This window comes from Pelobates fuscus, chromosome 5 (genome assembly GCF_036172605.1).
Source record: "Pelobates fuscus isolate aPelFus1 chromosome 5, aPelFus1.pri, whole genome shotgun sequence".
Classification (NCBI taxonomy): Eukaryota; Metazoa; Chordata; class Amphibia; order Anura; family Pelobatidae; genus Pelobates; species Pelobates fuscus.
In genome coordinates, this window is record NC_086321.1 from 100616562 (window position 1) to 100636776 (window position 20215).

General features: G+C 41.8%; 1 protein-coding gene across 2 annotated transcripts in view; it reads left to right on the forward strand.

The window, feature by feature from the left end:
• The window catches only part of KCNN2 (potassium calcium-activated channel subfamily N member 2), a 195447-nt gene that overhangs the window by 142122 nt on the left and 33110 nt on the right, over positions 1–20215 (forward strand). For both annotated transcript variants that reach the window (XM_063456928.1, XM_063456929.1), the window contains exon 6: positions 19212–19339. In XM_063456928.1, coding sequence (XP_063312998.1) covers positions 19212–19339 — 128 coding nt within the window. The remainder of the gene's footprint in view (positions 1–19211; positions 19340–20215) is intronic.

Below are 20215 nucleotides of genomic sequence, written 5' to 3' on the forward strand. Positions count from 1 at the left end.
TTTAAAGTGCTGACCCATACCTATAAAACACTCAACAATTCTAGCCCATCTTATATTTCTTCAGAGATCCATAGGTATTCCCCTTCTCGATCTTCCACTCTGCCCGTGACCTTCTCCTGTCCGCTGCTCGATCGCGTACGGCCAACTCACGCTTGCAGGACTTCTCGCGGCCAGCTCCCTTCCTATGGAATAGCCTGCCTACCACCATCAGACTCTAGTTTTTAATCATTTAAGAAGTGCCTTAAAACCCATCTCTTTAGGAAAGCTTATGGCCTCCCAGAGTAACCTCTACCTCACATACCTGTCTCTTGCTCTCTCCTTAAGGGCAGCACTTTTACTCTCTCCTCCAGCTCTGCTTTACTCCCACCTAATTTTATTGCTATTTTCTGTGTTTTATACCCCACCTCCTATAGACTGTAAGCTCGTTTGAGCAGGGTCCTCTTCAACTTATCGTTCCTGTACGTTTTCTTGTAATTGTCCTATTTACAGTTAAATCCCCTCTCATAATATTGTAAAGCGGTACGGAATCTGTTGGCGCTATGTAAATGGCAATAATAATAATAATTAACTTTAGGTAAAATTATATATAAAGGGAAGAAGCTCAAATGTACATGCAAGGTACAACAGAGCTTTACAATTTGCCAAGAGCCAGAGCTTTTCCAGAATTTTAGAATTTCTCCAGCAGACAGGCAGTAACTTGTTAGTGTCTGTAAGCAATATCCCATGCATCTCATTGAACATCTGATGAACCTATTGCTCTCAAGGACTGAAGTTGAACATTCGTCTCAACGTAAAATGTCAAGGGGATAGCAATTAGAATTTTTGTTTTGTACTGCTGTTTGTTTTGAGCACAGACATTAGACGCAGATGTATCTGTTTTAGTAGATGGATTCTATCCGGGAGAGAATAATTGAAATTTCAATTCAAATGAAGCTTTTAATGTGGGATTTAAATTCAATACAAGTCTGAAATTGAGACTGCTCTCAAGCTTCTCTATTGGGAACAACCTGTTTCCTTTCTGTAGCTAAGCCACTTACACAATGAGTGGCCTCTATAAATTCCTGCTACCGATTCACTGGCGATGTTAAGTGTATTGTGGTGATTTAGTTTATTAAATCCTTAGGTTTCAACAACACATACTGGGAAACAAACAGTAAAAAAAGAAGTGAATTAAAATGACTTATTTATGTAATGAATCACAATGATCTTCCATCTAAAAGCCAGTGAAGATTAGAAATGTTGCTATATACGTTTGAAGTATTAACCATGAAGCAATTAGCATGAAGTTAAATATAACATTCTATTAGAAAATTATTACAATTATCGCATTTGTATACTGATATGTTTAAGGAAGCAGTATTTTTACAGTGGATACATACATTAATAAAAAAAGTGTGACTTTGGGTTTGATAAAGAATTTAATAAACCTATCTGATGATGACATTCCTCGAATCCTTTTGTAGCACTCATTATGTTGGTTCTCTTTATGACAAATCCTTCCTTTGGGAGGCATTCAAAGGTTTCCAAGATCCCATTAAGATGTTTCTTTGCTTTATTTATTTTCCAAGCCTGGTTTAGGATTTCTGTTCTTTTGTCATTTCTCATTTTAAATTTTAACGATTGCTTCTACTGTAATGCCCTAATCCATGAAAAAATACCTCCCACCAATAATCAAATAGAGTTCTAGCAGAAAATGTTCAAAGGAAGTGAGATGGACAAATCAGATTTCAAGATTGATGTATCTGGACCTTTTCATGTATGGTTGCATAGAAATGACTGGTTTAGTTTGTGTATAAATATAGCACTGTAAACTATGTATCTGGATGGGAAGAACTCCTTACACTTCAAGACAAAAGATAGGGCTCGAGATATTCATCAATTAAGTGTATCTTCCCAATAAAATGCTATTTCTCTATTCAAATGCATTGTTCTTTATTTGGAGACTGCATACTTTTGTCACAGTCTCACTATTCTACTTACGGTAATCTACAAGAGAACTATCTGAATCATATAAAATGTGTGATTTGTTCTATCCAAAGCAAAAAGTCAAAACGTATTAAAAGATGGCTCAGCTAAAGAACTGCATGGTCTGCTGTAATACTGTAACATTGATCCCAAATATTATGTTATCAAGTACGTTTACAATTTATTGAAAATATGGATTTTCTTAAAAAGATGGATTATTTACAGTGGGATCAGTTTTTTTTTTTTTATTTATTTTTTTAAAACACTCTCTAATTGAGACAACGATTACTACAGTTATCCTGGAATGATTTAGCCCGACGTTTGTAAGCTATAAAGTAAACAAGCATTACATTCCCATAGTTTGTAAGTTTCGAAAAAAACAAACATATAACATAAAAATAAAACAAAACCTTTCAGAATAATTCAAACAAAACCAAGAATTGTAGAAAGGAATCTTGATAGACAGCAGTGTCAATCAGATGAATTCCTATAACAACTATACTATAGTATATAGTATATAGTATAGTAACTGTAATCTCCATTTTAAATGATGCAGTGTTCTATTACATTATTTTACCTTAATCCCACTAAGTCATTTAGGGGCTCACTAAATCTAAGTTCAGTTCTGATTGTAGATTATACTAGCTTTAGTGTAACTATAATCTTAATTTTATTAATGACAGGAGGCGAATATTTGCTTAAGTCTCTCTTTACTAGAACTCCACAGCAGCACATTAACAGAGAGATAAACACCAAAGACAAAAACATAAGGTATCTATATAAGGCTCCTCCCAAGCCACCATTTCCTCTTTCACGCTGCGACAACGTAACGTACACAACAATGACAACAACTAAATAAAGAAACATTTTACAACATAACAATGAATGTCATCTGGAAAAACTTCGGATAATGGATGAACTTGATCTTCATCCTGTCAAACAGCCGATTCTATGAACTGAAGTCGAACCATTAAACTGAAACGAAATAAACAGAATCGAAAACACTGATTAGTGAACGAAATGTACTGATAAAACATAAATCCCACGATCCAGTACTGATAGAATAAAGACATGAAATCCATCACTAATGACTGTCAATACAATAAAACATGCACTTCCCCAAAACATCACCCCAGACTACCAAACCTAGCCCAGATAATCAGACAAATCAACAGAAATACAATCAATACAATCCATCCAAAACACGGGGGGGAAGAAACCAAACTGTGTGGGAAATATTCGCCTCCTGTCATTAATAAAATTAAGATTATAGTTACACTAAAGCTAGTATAATCTACAATTTTATAGCATGACAGGAGGCTTCATATTTGCTGTTTTAACGCTCCGACAGCAAAACCAAAGAAACATTGTCCGACGGTCTAAAATAAACTGGCGCAAAAACTCCTCACGGAACTGGACCGCCACCTACAAAACGTCCCGAGGAGAAAACGCCCACCAAGGAAAAACTCGGAAGCAGAAGCGCCGCTAACCGAATGCACTCCAAGAGTCGCACTCACCCCTGCCAGTGTCAATAACCATCTCATCCATCGAGATTGGACAGGGGCGAAGGATCGGACATCAGAAACACGTCTGAACAAAACCAGACACAACAAGAGGGCAAACACAGAAGAAATCTGGCGAAGGGAAAAAACAAGGAACTCCGGCCGAATCCCGAAGAAAAACGCTAAAACCATACTTACCTCCCAGAGGGAAGGGTATTTAGGTGTCGAAGGATGTGCCAGCCTCATCCCACGTAGAAATCTGCAGACCAGCGGGTCCTGACCGATGGGAAAAAACCTCCAAACGGAACACGCGCCGCCTAAATAAAAGACTAATCACAAGAACCAGACGGCACCACCGTCCCAAATGATCGAGGAGGGACAAGACTCTCAGCAAGTTGGACACGGGCCGGAAAAAGGGTTCAGCATCCTGTCCTAAGCACCAACGACACTATGAAATCCATGTTGAGAGGCAAACATCTCCTCGTCCCGGGAGCTCAGGGATCCCAGAGAAGGTCCCTGGCCGATAGTGACGACGCCTCGACATACCAGGCACTCCCGAAAGAGTCCAAGAGGAGTATACGAGAGGATGGTAAGAGAAGAGGATCCCGACAGGAAAAATCCCGAAGCTCCGTGAACCCGACCGACCTCGCCCTAGCGGAGTCAACAACACTAAGGACACACGTCGACCACAAACTAGAAGGAATACCCGGGGAAAAGAGGCGAACGGAGGAAAGACCTATACTTCCCGAGAAAACAACCGCACCTGTCGAAGCGCGACCACCACCGCGCATGCTGGATCCGGGAGCCAACCAAAGCACGTCCGAATCCGATGGTCGTCCCGGAGGCGAATAGACCCACCATGAACAAACCCTAGCGACGCACGAGTACGATGAAGATGGGTCAAAAGAGTTCCCAGTCGCTGGCATCCTTCCAAAGTCTGGAGAACGAATCCGCCGCCAGGTTCGACTCACCCGGTAGATACTCTGCCTGTAATATGAATTGCGCTGGAAGCATAAGCCGGAAATCTCCTTCGTCACCTCCAGTGTGCGAGACCGAGCGCCTCCCAAGCGGTCGGTAAATTGTACCGCTGAAACCTCGTCCCTCCGAAGGAGGGCGCAACAGTCCGACAGGTGACTTGCTAGGCTCCGAACTGCCAACAAACCCGCAATCAATCCAGGTAATTGACGTGGAACTCCGATCCCTTGTCCGACCACGAGCCACCTGCGGACCCGGGCGTGTACGTGGCACCCCAACCCCGAGGCTTGCAGTCGATTCCAGAACGAAATCCGGGGTCGGTCTGAATATTGCCTTGCCGTTCCATGCGGCCACGTGCAGAGGCCAACAGCTCAGTCTGGCCTTCACGTCCGGGAACAGGGAAATCATCCGGTCTGAAGAGGGTCACATGCGTAGAACAGGGGTCCTCAGCTGTTGCATGTTCCCGTGGTGTAGTGGGCCCGGGTATATTGCCTGTATCGAGGCTGAGAGAAGGCCCACCCTGCGAGCAAACATATGACGGGGAATCCGGACTTGTCGTAATAACCCTCTCATCACCTCCTGGGCGGATGCTATCAGTGTCCAAGGCAGACGGGGAACGCAATCCGTCGCACTGACCATGACACCCAAGAATTCCCCCGCCTGGGGAGGTTCCAAAGCTGATGTCCTCAGATGAACTGCGAATGCCAGGATCCCCAACAAGGATATCGCCGAACGTGTGTAAGATCTGAGCCTGGAGGGATCTTCGCAGAGGACCGGCAAATCATCCAGAAATAACAGGAAACGGACGCCCCCTGGCCAGAATCGGGCGACCACAGGCGTCAGCAGCTCGGCGAAGCACTAAGGGGCCGAGCTGAGGCCGAACAGGAGACATGTGAATTGGCGAGAGACGCCCTTCCAGGCGAAGCAAAGCAAACCGCGACCCCTCTTGTCCACCCGGACGGGGGGGTAAGCATCCCTCAGGTCCAGTCACATGAACAAGCCTCCTGGCCGGGGAAGGTCCCGAAGGAGATACTCGGAGGTCCAACCTGCGTCGGTGGGGAGGGGAAGTCCATGACCTAACCCCGTACCGTCTGACGGATCCATGCATTTAAAGACACTTCCTGCCACCTGTCTCTGCAGGGAAACAATCCGTCTGTAAGGAATAGGGGCGAACTGAAAGTGGCCGGAGATGTACTCACCCGCAGGAAAACTCGCTCGTCCTCTTGCACAGCCTCCACGACCTCCACCCGCCCTTCAAGTGTAGGGGGTCTGGGCTGGCATGGTGGGAAAAAGGGATGGGCCACGGGATCCGTGGGGTCCGAAGACCAGCCGGGATAACAGTGAGCGAAACACCTGCTTCATAGAGGACCGTGCTTTATCCAGAGAAGCGAAAATTGATGCGTTACTGTAGCTCCCTAATGACAGGTGTCCTGACCAGTAGGTCTTATTGCCAGAGGGGTCCAATTCTTTAGACCCTAGCTCCGATAGCTTGGCGTCCATACGGAACAGAGCCATTTACCTGCGCACGGTGCAGAACCGTTTTAGCATCGCCTAGAAGGCACATGGGGTGTAGTGCCCAACCCCGCATGATGGTCGGGTCCAGGTTCATACCTACCATGTAGACCTCATCCGCCAGGACCAACATCCTGCACAGGGGACTCAGCATATCCCGTTGTCTATCCTGCGCTGAGCGGAGGCTTTCCTGGGGTCCCGACCCATAGGATTCAAGTACGAGGCCACCAGGGGTCAAAAACCGGGGCCGCTGCCACCTCGTCCGGCAGGACGGGCCTGGGGTAGTCCGCCCGCAGCTTCTCGCGGGCCTCCCATCAGGGGATCCGCGGATCCAGTAGTGCACGAATTGTGCCGAGTGGCCGGGCAGTTATCATTCCGAGGGTCTGTGGCGTCTGATAGACCGAGGGATAAACAGAGGCTCTCCTGTAGCGTCCAAAAGGCATCGTCCCCCATCATCGCCGTGGGGGCCTCTGTCGCCGGCGTGTTTTCATCCTCCCAGCGCCAACTGGGACCCTCCCCACGGTCCTCATCCAATCATCTCCCTCATCCGAGGGAGACTGGTCTGCCCGCCACTCCTCCAGCAGGCCAATGTAGGGGGGGTAAGGAGGCCACCTCCCTTGCGCCCGAAAGACGGTGGCGCCTGGCCGGTGAGGTTCGATAACCTCGAACCATGTCGCTTCGCCGGAGCCCTGTCCGTCCGGGAGCGTGGTTCAGGGCCTTCACCCTTCCAATAGCGCATTTGCGCACTTGCCTTCTCTCTATCGTGAGAGTCTGACTCAGCCGAGTCGTCTGCCAAGCAGGGGGGTCCTCTCGCACCCCTGTCCGGTCGTGATTGCGGGAGGGCCCTAACCAGGGCTTTCTCCACAGTGGCGGGCACCGCCGCATTAATCAATGCCTGCAACTTCTGCTCCTGTGCAGAGGCCTCCATAATGTCCGAGATGAGTGTAGGTGATACCTGAGGAGGTAGATAACAGGTATCCCTAGCAGGCAGTAGGGGCCGCACCCCTATAATAGGCAGAGGCAAGTATTAACGCATGCAGGCTCAATAACAGGGGTCCAGGAATGGAGCCGCCAGGCCAGTAGCATGCGTAATATGGCACAGACAACGCAGGCCAAATCATGGGGCACAGACAAAGCAGGCCAATCAAGGGGGCACTGACAGAACAGGCCAATCATAAGGGCACAGACAAGGCTGGCCAGTATATGGGCACAGGTAGAACCGGCTCAGTGATAAATGGAGGCAGGAAAGCAAATCCCAATAGGCGACATGCAGGTAGATCCCGATATGGGGCGTGCAGGGTAGAGATGTACCAGGTCCCCAGGTTCGGTCCAGACCAGTGCGGGGATAATGCCACCAAGCAGGGTCCCACGTAGGAAGCATGCAGATGCAATGGAGAAACCAATGCTCAATTAGTCCAGGCAGCAAGCATAGAAAACAGGATAGGCACAGAGTCCATGTACTGAGTGCGACTGCAGTTAGCAGAGTTTAAAACGACATGCATGCTACTGCTACCTGCATAGAGACAGGGAAAACAGAAAAGAACCTAGCTAACCCAGTATAGCAGAATATATTGATTACACAGTTTGGGATCAGGAAAGGGTTAACTGAGTGGCATAGAAAAGTATTTAGAAAATATTGACATTTTTCATAGTTAATTTATTTTCTATAACTCACTCATGCAAAATAAATATATAGATGTAGTAACAGCGATATATGTAAGGTAGAATAACTATTTCCACTCCCCTGCAGAAAGGGAAAACAACCTTCTAAAGCATAATGTAACCAGGGATTTGAAATAAGAAAAAATGAGAAAAAATGAGAAAAAATGAGAAAAAATGAGAAAAAATGCCACTGAAGGAACCTGGTTTGAAACGGAAAAATTGTGTCTCACACACGGGAGGCCCTGCGCCTTTAAGTGCAGGGCGCACACGCGGCATGAGCAGCCAAGAGCCGTGCACCCCCGGACCCGACCATGCGGTCACGGGGGAAGGGCGCACAGAAGCCGAAGCTGTGTGGCAACAACGAGGTCCCTGACCCCTCCCCACTCCGCCCGTGAAGAGAAAGCTGAGCGGGGACGCGGGAGGGGCAGGGGAGCAAGTAGAGGATTCCCGCCCGGCGTCGGAAGACGGCAGGTGGGAATCAATATGTGGGGCCACCGGAGTCTTTCTCCGTGGCCCGGACAGTCGGCACGGGAGGCGGTCGGGTGACCGCTTCCCGGCGACCGGCAAACAAGAACCAGCAGGCAAAGGAAAACGAAGATAAAGGGACAGACGGCAAAATAAAGCCGGAAGAGACAAAAACGAAAAACAGGGGAAAGTAAGGCAAAAAACGGCAGGCAGCCAGAACTGCCAAACAGAAAGCACACAAACCCCAGAAAAAAGCGGCAACAAAACAAAATAACTGTAAAAACACACACAGCATAAACACAGAAGGATATAGTTAATAAAACACACAGCCACCCATATAAAAACAGGAGGCAGTGGTACTCTGACCTGTACTGTTCTGCGGAGCAGCAAAGAAAGAGGAAATGGTGGCTTGGGAGGAGCCTTATATAGATACCTTATGTTTTTGTCTTTGGTGTTTATCTCTCTGTTAATGTGCTGCTGTGGAGTTCTAGTAAAGAGAGACTTAAGCAAATATGAAGCCTCCTGTCATGCTATAAAATTATACTTACCTTTGCAGTAATTACTGTATTATTGTCCCTCTTTTCATCATTACGTTTCTTTTTGATATTTAAAATATTAAAAGAAGGACATTAGTAAATGGCCTATATCTGTGCTCCTTAATAGATGTCTATATCTGTGCTCCTTAATAGATGTATTCATCCCTTTCCAACTGTACAGCTTTTCAGAAAATCTTAGCGTGCTATAAATAAACAATGATGATGAAATAATAATTTAAGTGGGGATGGCATGCAACAGGAAGCCATTTCATTAATTTAATTAAATCAGAATATTTCCCTCAGCAGTCATTCAGCCAAATATAGAAACCAATATGGTTATGTTAGAAAATGAAAAATCCTTTAGAGTTGTTTGAATTGACACTAACATGTGACAGAGGTCATTCTCCTTGGCACTCATTTTTTTTTTAAAATGCATTTCATGTATTTGGGGCTTTTTATTCTCTTATCTATGACTTTTCTATGGTGCAGATAACATCAAATACAGAATGGAAAAGAACGGTAGTTCGGTAAAGCGATCTAAAAACTACATTTTAATAGATCGCTTTTCTATTCTGACACAGCTGGCGCACGTGGATGTGTTTCTGACAAAAATTGTTTCCCAACCATTTTTCATGTAACCTACAGTACAAAAGTTTTATAGTTTTTTTTTTTTTTTGCCATGAATGGGAAAAGACAGTCCAGTGAGTAGAATTGAATGAATGCCAGAATTGATTGATCTATAGATATATATACTTTTTTGTAAGTATAAAAACGTTGTTTGTATTTAAATACTGCAGTCTATTAATTGTTACAAACATGTGACTTAGGCAGCCTGGAATCCTCCCAAGCTCTCTCTGCTCTCTCTGCCTCACTGCACTACACTGATTGTGCCTATTTAAAGAAAATAATTTATATTACCACCCTATGCACTTGCTCTGAGCCAAGGAGAAAGGTCAAATTAAATGCTACTCTCTGTGAGGGTCTTAGCCAGTGCGTGGAGTTTCACCCAGTGCTGGATTGGAGATAAGTTAATGTGTTTTTTTTTTTTAGTATGTTAGTAATGCCCACAGGGTATTCTAAATAACAAAAATAAGTAAGGAAAATGGGTTAGAGTAACCCTTTAACCTCAGTGTACACAAAGGCTGGCCTGGTCTCTTATTTAAGGAACCTGCATTTATTCACCATTGAGCAACTAAAAATTTAATTGGTCTTATTCAAAAAGCGAGGGTAATGGAAATATCAGTTTTGAAAATGACAAACAACCAGATACGTATAATTTATTTTCATACATAAAAGTGTATGAACACATACACTATCAATGTCAATGATCAATGTTTTTAAAACGTCCTGAGTATACTTCGATAATGGCTGGTTCAGATAGAGTAGGCAGTATGATTGACGGAACACTCCATGCACCATGATAACTACATCACTCTGGTTGTTATTGTGCCAGGAGTGCCCTGAAACCATGATATGACCATGATATGGTAGTCACCAAACTGTTTTAGTACATATTGACTTACCTGGGTCTCTCGGGACACATCATCATTTCTTTTCCTACCCTATTGTATCAATGCAATGTTTTGTGGACCCAGGACATACTTGAAAATGATAGAAATCTCAATCCTTCCTGGTAAAATATTTTATAAATATTGCTTGGTATAGTAAAATGGGTTCTTCTAAAATATTTTTTTTTATTTTGTTATTATTATTTTTATTTTTTTTAGAAACTTCCATTCCAAACTAAAAACTCGAAAAAAAATTTCATTGTGCACTTTTCAGCATGATTAGTAATCATATCTGTTATTATCCTGTCGGTTGAGCAGTAATCAAGGACCACGCCACCTTCATTGATCACTGATCAAATGAAGTGCTTTTTGATATCAGCATGTTTACATATTTGACAACAAACTGGATTCTTTGAAAGAGCTTTTGCTCCCTGGTTTTTACTGCTTCATATTGACATGGATTATCCATTACCCTGAGAAATTGGATAAAGTAAAAACTTGTATTTGGCATCACATGAGCACAAAATTACTGTTTCCTAGACTTTCAGGCAATCCGTGGGCTCTGTTAGACTAAACCACTATCTGGTCATGTTCCTTCTATCATTCACATCAGATGCCCAATCAGAATCCCTGTATACTTCTAGTTTAAGGTCTTGCTTATACTTTTTGCAACATAACTCATAGTTGATAGTTTTAAATATCTCAGCACATGTTCAGTTGTGAACAAATGTTGTACTGTAGGTACTGACAAGCATTGGAATAGTTTACTGATTAATCCGGCCTTGTGCAGGCCATTGCGTATTGTAAGCTGTCTATAATCTGTCATAATGAAGTCCAGAATCTTTGATATGTACATCGTTTTGTTCATCTTTACAAGACCATCACTTTGTTTGAAGTCAATGCCTAGGAAATTGTTCTTCCAAGGTCTTTCATTTTGAATTTAGCTGTAAACAGTCTTTTTACATCCTTGAGTATTGTTTCACTATTGGCACCTATGATAAAGAACTACTACCAATATCATCTGTATAATTTTTTCCAAATATTTTCTAATTGGCAATATCAAGCATTTAAAAGTACAGCATTTTGAACATAAAACAATATGCAGTATGGCAAATGTAAGTATTATAATTGCCCTTGAGAATTTGTCAACATTCCAATTCATTTACATTTTTATGTAAAGATTATTCTGTATGTGCGTCATGTTGCCTCTCTTTCAAGTCAACTCTCAATTCTATATCCTCTACCTCCTCCCAGAAGGGCAAATGGGTTGTTCAGTGTGGAATACATAAAGAGAAACAGTGATTTGTCTTAGGTGTAGTAATGTTTTATGTGCAGATAGGCATGACCCAGAACCAGTTGTCTTAGGTGTAGTAATGTTTTATGTGCAGATAGGCATGACCCAGAACTATGAGATTAAATCAGTGGTGGGAATAGTAGACATGGTGCAAGGTTTTCAGGGACATGGCCTTGTGAAAAACCATGGGCAATGCTTGTCTTTGAGTGAAATGTGCAATAAGGATGTCTTCAGGACTTACATCAGGGAAATGCTTCTTCCACTTGCCCAAGCCCCTCTAAAGTTAGAAAGTGGATTTGAAGGTGCATAATATGGTGTCTAAAGGATTTTTCCAGTCAATTGATATAAAGGTTTGTGTGACAGTGTGGCAGTAGTGACGTACTTGAAAGAATGCAAACCATGGTAGTGGAAGGAACAGGTAGAGTTCTTTGAGCTCTGTAAAAGTAGAAAAAAAAATTATTAGTATAATCTTCACATGAGTTGAATGCCTTGATCTCACATTTGGCCCATATTGTGAAGGGATAGTGGCTCCCTGGAGGAAAGACAAGGGATTATTCCCTTTGGCAGCATATCTGGCCCTATACTTTTCTGAACAATCAGTTTTCTTCTTTATGGCCTATACTCATCAAACCTCCCTGAAAGTTTATCATAGTGAATGTGTCATTTACTCTTACTGAATCAATTTCCTCTTGCATGGCATTAAGCTACCCTGTAACAATAATAATTTAATGCCTATTGTTGTCATTACTTGTGAAATCTGAGACATAGTTTTCCAAGTACTGGAGACTTTGTGTACCATGATTATTATTTTTTTTTTTTTTTTTTACCATTTTCTTTGCTCCTTGAGGTTTCTCCTTTAGATATATGGATCTCTTCTGAGCACTCTACTTCAGCATTAGTAGTTTTTGGAAGATATGGCATATTGATCTCTCTGTGGCAATCTTCTTCATAATGCAATGGATCAGTGTGAGTTTTACTTTCAGCAGCTTTCTTTGTAACAAATTTCACAAGCCTCTGTTTGATAACCTTTCTGGTGTCTGGACAATACAATGATCCATCTCTCGCATTTTCAATCCGTAAATATAATATGTATGTCGAGAAATTTTAGTCCTAAACTTTTAAAACGCAGAGTCGACTTATCCATGGGTCAGTGCTAGTTTCGATAGAATTTTGTACATTGAATGCGGGGCACTAAGGTTCGACATTATCATCATCTGTATCATGGCTTTCACTGAGGATCAACCTCATTCTCATCAGTATCATCATGCCTTTCACTAAGGTTTGACATCATCATCATCATCAGTATCTGACTTTCACTAAGGTTCAACATCATCATCATCAGTATCATGGCTTTCACTGAGGATCGACATCGTCATCATCAGTATCATCATGCCTTCCTCTAAGGTTTAACATCATCATCATCAGTATCATCATGCCTTTCACTAAGGTTCGACATCATCATCATCAGTATCTGACTTTCACTGAGGATCGACATCATCATCATCAGAATCATGGCTTTCACTGAGGATTGACATCATCAGTATCATCATGCCTTTCACTAAGGTTCGACATCATCATCATCTGTATCATGGCTTTCACTGAGGATCAACCTCATTCTTATCAGTATCATCATGCCTTTCACTAAGGTTTGACATCATCATCATCAGTATCTGACTTTTACTAAGGTTCAACATCATCATCATCAGTATCATGGCTTTCACTGATGATCATCATCATCAGTATCATCATGCCTTCGTCTAAGGTTTAACATCATCATCATCAGTATCATAGCTTTCACTCAGGATCGACATCGTTATCATCAGTATCATCATGCCTTTCACTAAGGTTGGACATCATCATCAGTATCAGGACTTTCACTGAGGATCGACATCGTCATCATCAGCATCATGACTTTCACTAAGTATGGATAGTTGAGAATCATCAACTGCAGATGTGCCAAGAACTTTGTCTCCCATAACTCATACTTCTTGTCTCCATCAAATCAAAGCCTGCTCCATCGGTTTCCAGCATTCCTTCTGGGCCCATAACCTGTTGCAATCTGCATACTGAAAGTAGTATAACCGGGCACGTCCACACAGTAACAGAGACAGAATACTACTCATCTGTTTAGCACTTCACAGCTCCACACTCAAGGGGAAGAGGAGGGGAAGCAACATTATTTGTATTATTAACATGAACACTTTTGAGCTCACTATTGAGAGCAAAACTACTACAGAAGGTGGTTAGTGGTAGTGCTGAGTTTTTCTTTAAAAGGAAAATGGTAACGTCAAGGCAGTACAAAAATCCACTATTTTGTCAAGGGGTAATTGTTAACACCACTCTCTATGCTGTATTGCCAAGAAACACAATTCCTCACTTTAGCAGCAATTGTAAAAGGTTATTTTATTTTATTTTAATAGATACTGGAGAAAGGTAAAATGCATTGAAAAACATAAAACTATTGTATAATTCAGAATGCTTTTAATAGAGATTATAGGTACAGTTTCAAGAGGTTGATGCAGTGTTTAATATGTTTGATGATTTGATGCATGTTAGGTATGAAGTGGGTGCAGACTAACATGTGACTTTTGAACAAACATCAACATTATAACCGTGCGTGATCTCATTGTTTCCACCTTCCAATAGCACGAGATTGCTTTCACACTATTGTTTCTTTCATTTACATTTCTGCTGCCAGTTCTGGAAACATGCTTCAGGAGTAATAATACCCAGTAAATGATGTAGCTTCACATTGTTCACTAGCAAAGCATGATTTGAGATCTACAGTGTTCTAGTCCAATGTAAAGGATGAGTAAACATTGAATTTATTATCGTTTTATTACTGACTTGTAGAGCAGAACAACAGATGTGACAGAATAAAATCAGAAAATATACATTGCAAATTATAATTAGAAATGGAGATTCCCTGCTGTTTGATTTTCATTTAATGTTTCATGCATGTTTATTTAGTGTTGATTAATGATAACATCATATATTTTTGTGAAGTATAAAATACTGGCTGAGCATCATGGGGAAATATAGTTTACAAACATTTAAGTGCAATTATTACTGTGATAGATATGTTATTTCAGGTGTAGGCATCCTTTGGCACTACAGATGTTGTGGACCATATCTTCCCATATTGCCAGCATTATGACTGTAAGACCATTATGGAGGTCTATAATTTCTAAAGTGCTGAACATTGCCTATCCCTGTGTTATTGTCTAACTCACTGTTTCACAACCCAATCCTCAAGGCACGCCAATGGTCCAGGTTTTTTTTAAGCATCCCCAGAGGAAAAGAGTTGAGAAGCTCCTAAATCCTATACTGTTGGTTTACCTTGAGAACTAGGTTGGGGACCACTCCTTTAACTAATCTATAAGGTATGAGTTAATGTAGAAGTGAAATAATAATAAAATCAATTGGGTGATACAATTAAAACACATTGTGTACTAGCATGTAGAGGAACACTCAACTCAAAAGGAACAGTATAGGCACCCTGACTACTTCATCTCAATTAAGTGGTCTGGGTTCCGTGCTCCCCCCTCCCCTTTTAGCCCTACTGCAGGGATCATTACTGTTATGCAGGAACAGCAATGTTTTTATAGAAAGGCTAACCTCAAGTGGCAGTCATTAGGGATGCCTTCACTATTTCAATCAGATGGATTGATATTGTCTACCTGATTGTCACAGTAGCCTCTCAATGCTTTCCTATGAAAAAGCATTGGATCGGCTGAGATCATTGGATTGGCTGGAGACCAGTATTGTGAGGGAGAAAAAGTAAGTAAAATAACATGTTTAACCCTGCAAGTGAGTGCCCATTCACCTAAAGAGTGACTAAGGAACCACAGCTTTAGCAATAAGCATTTGCATTCCTGATTCTATAGTATTCTTTTAAAAAAAAAAAAGAAAAAAGAAAAGCATAAGCTGAACAAGTTTCAAACTTTATTAGATGGGCATTGACTGAAACCCATCCTTCACGCCACTAGGAAGCTGTTGGAATGGATATAATTATTTTCTTAAGACTACAAAAGACAATAGTTCACAGACACTGCGATTGACTGCGTGAGTTGACAAGTGGGTCAAGAATCTTCATAGTTTGCCTGTGTTCAGAAACCAACCAGACAAACTCAATTTAAGAAAAACAAATTAAGTATCTTGAACACTTCTGATAATTCAAAATATTGTCTTTCTTTTCTAGCGACGTTTGTTTATCTCTAGTAGCCTTTTTGATATGTGTTTATCTCACTATTCGCATGTTTAAAATGTGAGCAATTTAATGCAAAGAAATCTGGTATGCAAGAAATATTCTGGGGCATATCCACCTAATTCTGATATGTCGAAAATGGAAATCCAAATTGTTAAAGGTTATTGGATAAAATAGACAAGTTGAATTTTTTTCCTTATCTGCTATTTTAGCCGAAAATTTACCTTTTTGATTACAGTACCCTACCTGTAGTATATTGTTGAATTTTAATTTGATTAATTTGCAACTTTGTATTATGTTACAGTGAATATCAATTCTTATGGCCAAGATCCACTATTACAGTTTATTGTTTTGTTATTTTTGGAAAAATTATATATTCCTCTTGTTCATAGTGGAATTGTTATGGCAAAATTATATATATGGAAGGTTGCTAATGATTTTAATATTATCATTTTGAGTTATTATAGTATAGGGAACACACCCAAGTCATATGGAGCACCATGGATTCTAGATTCAATATGTTTTTATTTTGCAACAAAAAAGACAGTGCTCATTAAACAATTCAAAAATCAGTATACGAAACAGTACATTTTCAATATTGTTTTATAAAATAACAAGAATAAAGATAACCAGAACATAAACAAACAAGAAACTGCACTTAGCCATTTAGTAATTTCACAAAGATAAATAAATCAACTCTTACACAACCAGTCTTCATTCTAGAGTATGTTTAGTGTCCGGTAATTGCGTAATCTGCTATTATTATGTCATGTTCTATTAAGCCAATATCACCTCTGTGTCCTCCTGCCCATACCCCAACACGAAAAATGCTACTGTAAGGTAAGTTTCCATCTTGAGCTTCCACACTTTACTGTATTTTAATTTGGCTCTATATCCATATAAAGTCAGATATGTCTCAATATCCCCTGAAATGTTTTGGAAGTGTTTGTTGCTGTGTCATAAGCTTTTTCCTTTTATCGTATGTACTGTACCCGATCTACAACCTGTGAGAGTTCAGGGATGTTGGTAGATTTCCATCTTCCCTCTTAATCAGTGGAACTAATGATTTTAGTGATTCTCTTATTGGTTATTAACAATGTATTCAGGTATCCCCAATGGTATAGAATGTTGTTGTCTCAAAGCACTTGAGTAATAGGTTTTAATTTCCTTTGCCATTGCATCGTGGAGGTGCATAAGTCTGGGTATAATTGAATCTCCATAAATTTCTCCAGAATCTGTTGTGTAGTTTTTGCTGCTTGAAGAAGAGTAGTCGTATGCGTAAAAAAACCTTATCCTAACTATAGTGTGTCCTTTGGTGCCATAGAAAGAACAAAGTGCTGTCTTGGTAAGCGATGTATGCGATCGATCACAATTTCATCCATATTCATTTTGGATAACAGTATCTGGACATAGTCCTTAAAGTACATCTCCAAGGATGGTGTCAAGAGCGAGTCTAGGATACCTCGGACCCTGACATTATTGCGCCATGATCTATCTTCTGGGTCAGATTCTTTCTTTTCTAGATTCGCACTCATGGTTCTTAGTGCCTCATGTTTATCGACTAGATTGTTATGCGAATCTACTACTTCGTCGTCATTTATTCTCTACCTTATCGGTGCCCAAGATCCCCTATGAATTTTTTAAATTCTTGGGAGAGTTTACTAAAATTGGTGTGTACATCTTTCCTATAATCTTGCAGTATATGTCTAATTTTCTGTGTGAATGCCTTGGAGTCTAGTAAGGTGTATGCCATGAGCATGGAGTCTGCGGCCTGTTCTTCCAGCCATGGAGGCAGGAGACGCCTTTGCTGTAGATGATGATCTCCTCTTTGGTCAGAGACCAGGTAAGTATTTAGTTTTGACTGTGTGCATTTCAACTTCGTCCCTGTCTTGTTGTGCGTATTGCCATCCAATATTAGTCACATTATCGTCGCTTTTGGTGCTCAGTCCTGCAGGACTTTAGACTCAAGTAGCCATCCTGGTTCAGCTCCAAACCATGCCTGGGAACATCATGAATTCTGGCTGTATATGTACTGCATTCTATAATCTATGTATTATAATTGTTTATAACAGATTCAACCTATGTGTCATTCATTTTTTTTTTGCTTTTTTTCTCTTTTCTCTCTTTTTCTCTTGTTTAAATTTTTAAATGGCCTTGCTTTATTGTTATTGTTACATAAGCAGAGGCGGCTCTCTAATTCGGCGGTTTAGGCAGCCGCCTAAGGCCTCACTCTGGCTGGGGCCTCGCGGCCACCTAAACCACCTGTGGGCATACTGTGTCAGGTCCTCGGTCACTGACCGAGGACCTGACACCAGGAGGGGGCCCGGCGGCTTGCCCGGTATCACCCTCCCCTCTCCCTCTCACCATCACCCCCCTCTCCATCTCACCATCACCCCCCTCTCCCTCTCACCATCACCCTCCTCTCCCTCTCACCATCACCCCCTCTCACCATCACCCCCACACCATCACTCCCTCTCACCATCACCCCCACACTATCACTCCCTCTCACCATCACCCCCACACCATCACCCCCCTCTCACCATCACCCGCCTCTCCCTCTCACCATCACCCCCTCTCCCTCTCACCATCACCCCACCTCTCCCTCTCACCATCACCCCCTCACACCATCACCCTCCCCTCTCACCATCACCCCCACACCATCACTCCCTCTCACCATCACCCCCACACCATCACCCCCCTCTCACCATCACCCGCCTCTCCCTCTCACCATCACCACCCCCCCCCCCCCCATACGCACAACACACTTCAAGCAGCTACTCCATACACATAGGGTCTCAGACAAAAACGCAAACATGCTCACAGAGACATACATTCACACACACAAAGATACTCTCTGTCAGACACACTCTCAGGCACATACACAGGTAGACAGTGCATCAATGTGTATATGTGACACTTTTTTGTTAGTGGGGCCTCATGTTTGCGTTTCGCCTAAGGCCTCATAAAGTCTGGAGCCGCCTCTGTACATGAGTGTATGTATATAACAATTTTAAAAGTGAGTATAGTGCAGTTATAGTTGCAGTTATAGTGTAAAACAACATGAAAAATATCAAATAAATGCAAGTAAATAATATTACCATTCTTCCACTTGCATTTATATAGAGAGGAAATCTTTGGAATGTGTGATTTAAAGAAATCAATAATGTACTATATATTTTTTTCTTTCATGTATTTATACAAACTCGAATTTTATAGCCCAAACAAAGGTTTGTGATATTCATGGCTAAACAGAGAAAGAAAGAGGTTGTGAGAATGTTGTGAAAATGCAACAATGCCCAATGTTTCACATGCACAGATTATTTTAAATCTAGCCTAGTATGCGACATAGTCTAGATTTAATCTGAGACTGTTTAAATCAATCATATTAAACACGGAGTGTTCTAAATGTCTAGTTAAATAAGGCTGCATTTGCTATACATTATGCTAGCCATTCACCTACTGAAATGTATGGATCTAACTATGCACCAAGTAACAAAGACTGTTATAAATGATAAGGCTGTTTTACTATTTTCTTCATTTTATATTCTATTTATTTTTACAAGTCCTGTATTTGTTTCTCAACAGGTGAAAAATGCAGCTGCTAATGTTCTCAGGGAAACATGGTTAATTTATAAAAATACAAAACTGGTCAAAAAGATAGACCACGCAAAAGTCAGAAAACATCAGAGAAAATTCTTGCAGGCTATCCATCAGTAAGTACTACTTTTTACATTTTGCCTGTCAAATTGTCAAGCGAATGTCAAATTGTTAATAATAAATTGTGCACAGTATTCTATATTAAAATGTATTTATTGAATAATACAAATATAGCTGACAATAAAATTGCACAACACGTTTCTGTATTTTAATGTAGCATGAACCATAGAGAGATATAGCCCCAAAAGGCAGAAAAAACGTTTTTTTATTTTCTATATATGTTTATAAATTAGACTTTGTGGGGCGGAGCTAGCAGCCGAACGGACCGGCCACACTTTACCCGAGCTCCGGGCTTCTGAACAAAATTACAGCATTAAAGGGACGGAAAAAGAGCCAGGAACCGGCACCGAGACATCACATACCAGCTTAAGTGTGAGATGGGCCGGAAAAACAAAAAACAGAGGGCGGATGGAGGCCCCTTTTGCCATGACATCGGAGAGATGCTGCGAGGCCCTCGGCGGCACACATGGGACAAAATGGCGTCGGGAGACGAGGGCTCCTCATACTCCTCTGAGGATCTCTCTTACATCCCTGGAGGGGGGACATCGAAAACACAGCCATCGGAACCAAAAGTCAGACCTCCGGCTGCCAGTGACCCTGTCACAGCTGCCCAACTTAAGGACATGCTCTCGGAACTGAGAGCTAATATAGCAGCGGACATGGCCCACTATAAAGACGCCATAGACGGAGCGGTACAAAAAATAACCCTCCTGGAGGTAAAGGCAGACACAGAGGACTCCGGGCTCACGGCTGTGGAACACACACTGGCGGAGCTTCAACAGAGGCAAAAAGCCACAGCGGACAGAATGGAAGCCCAGGAGGAAAACAGGAGGCGCACCAATTTAAAGGTACGGGGCATCCCAGACTTGGTG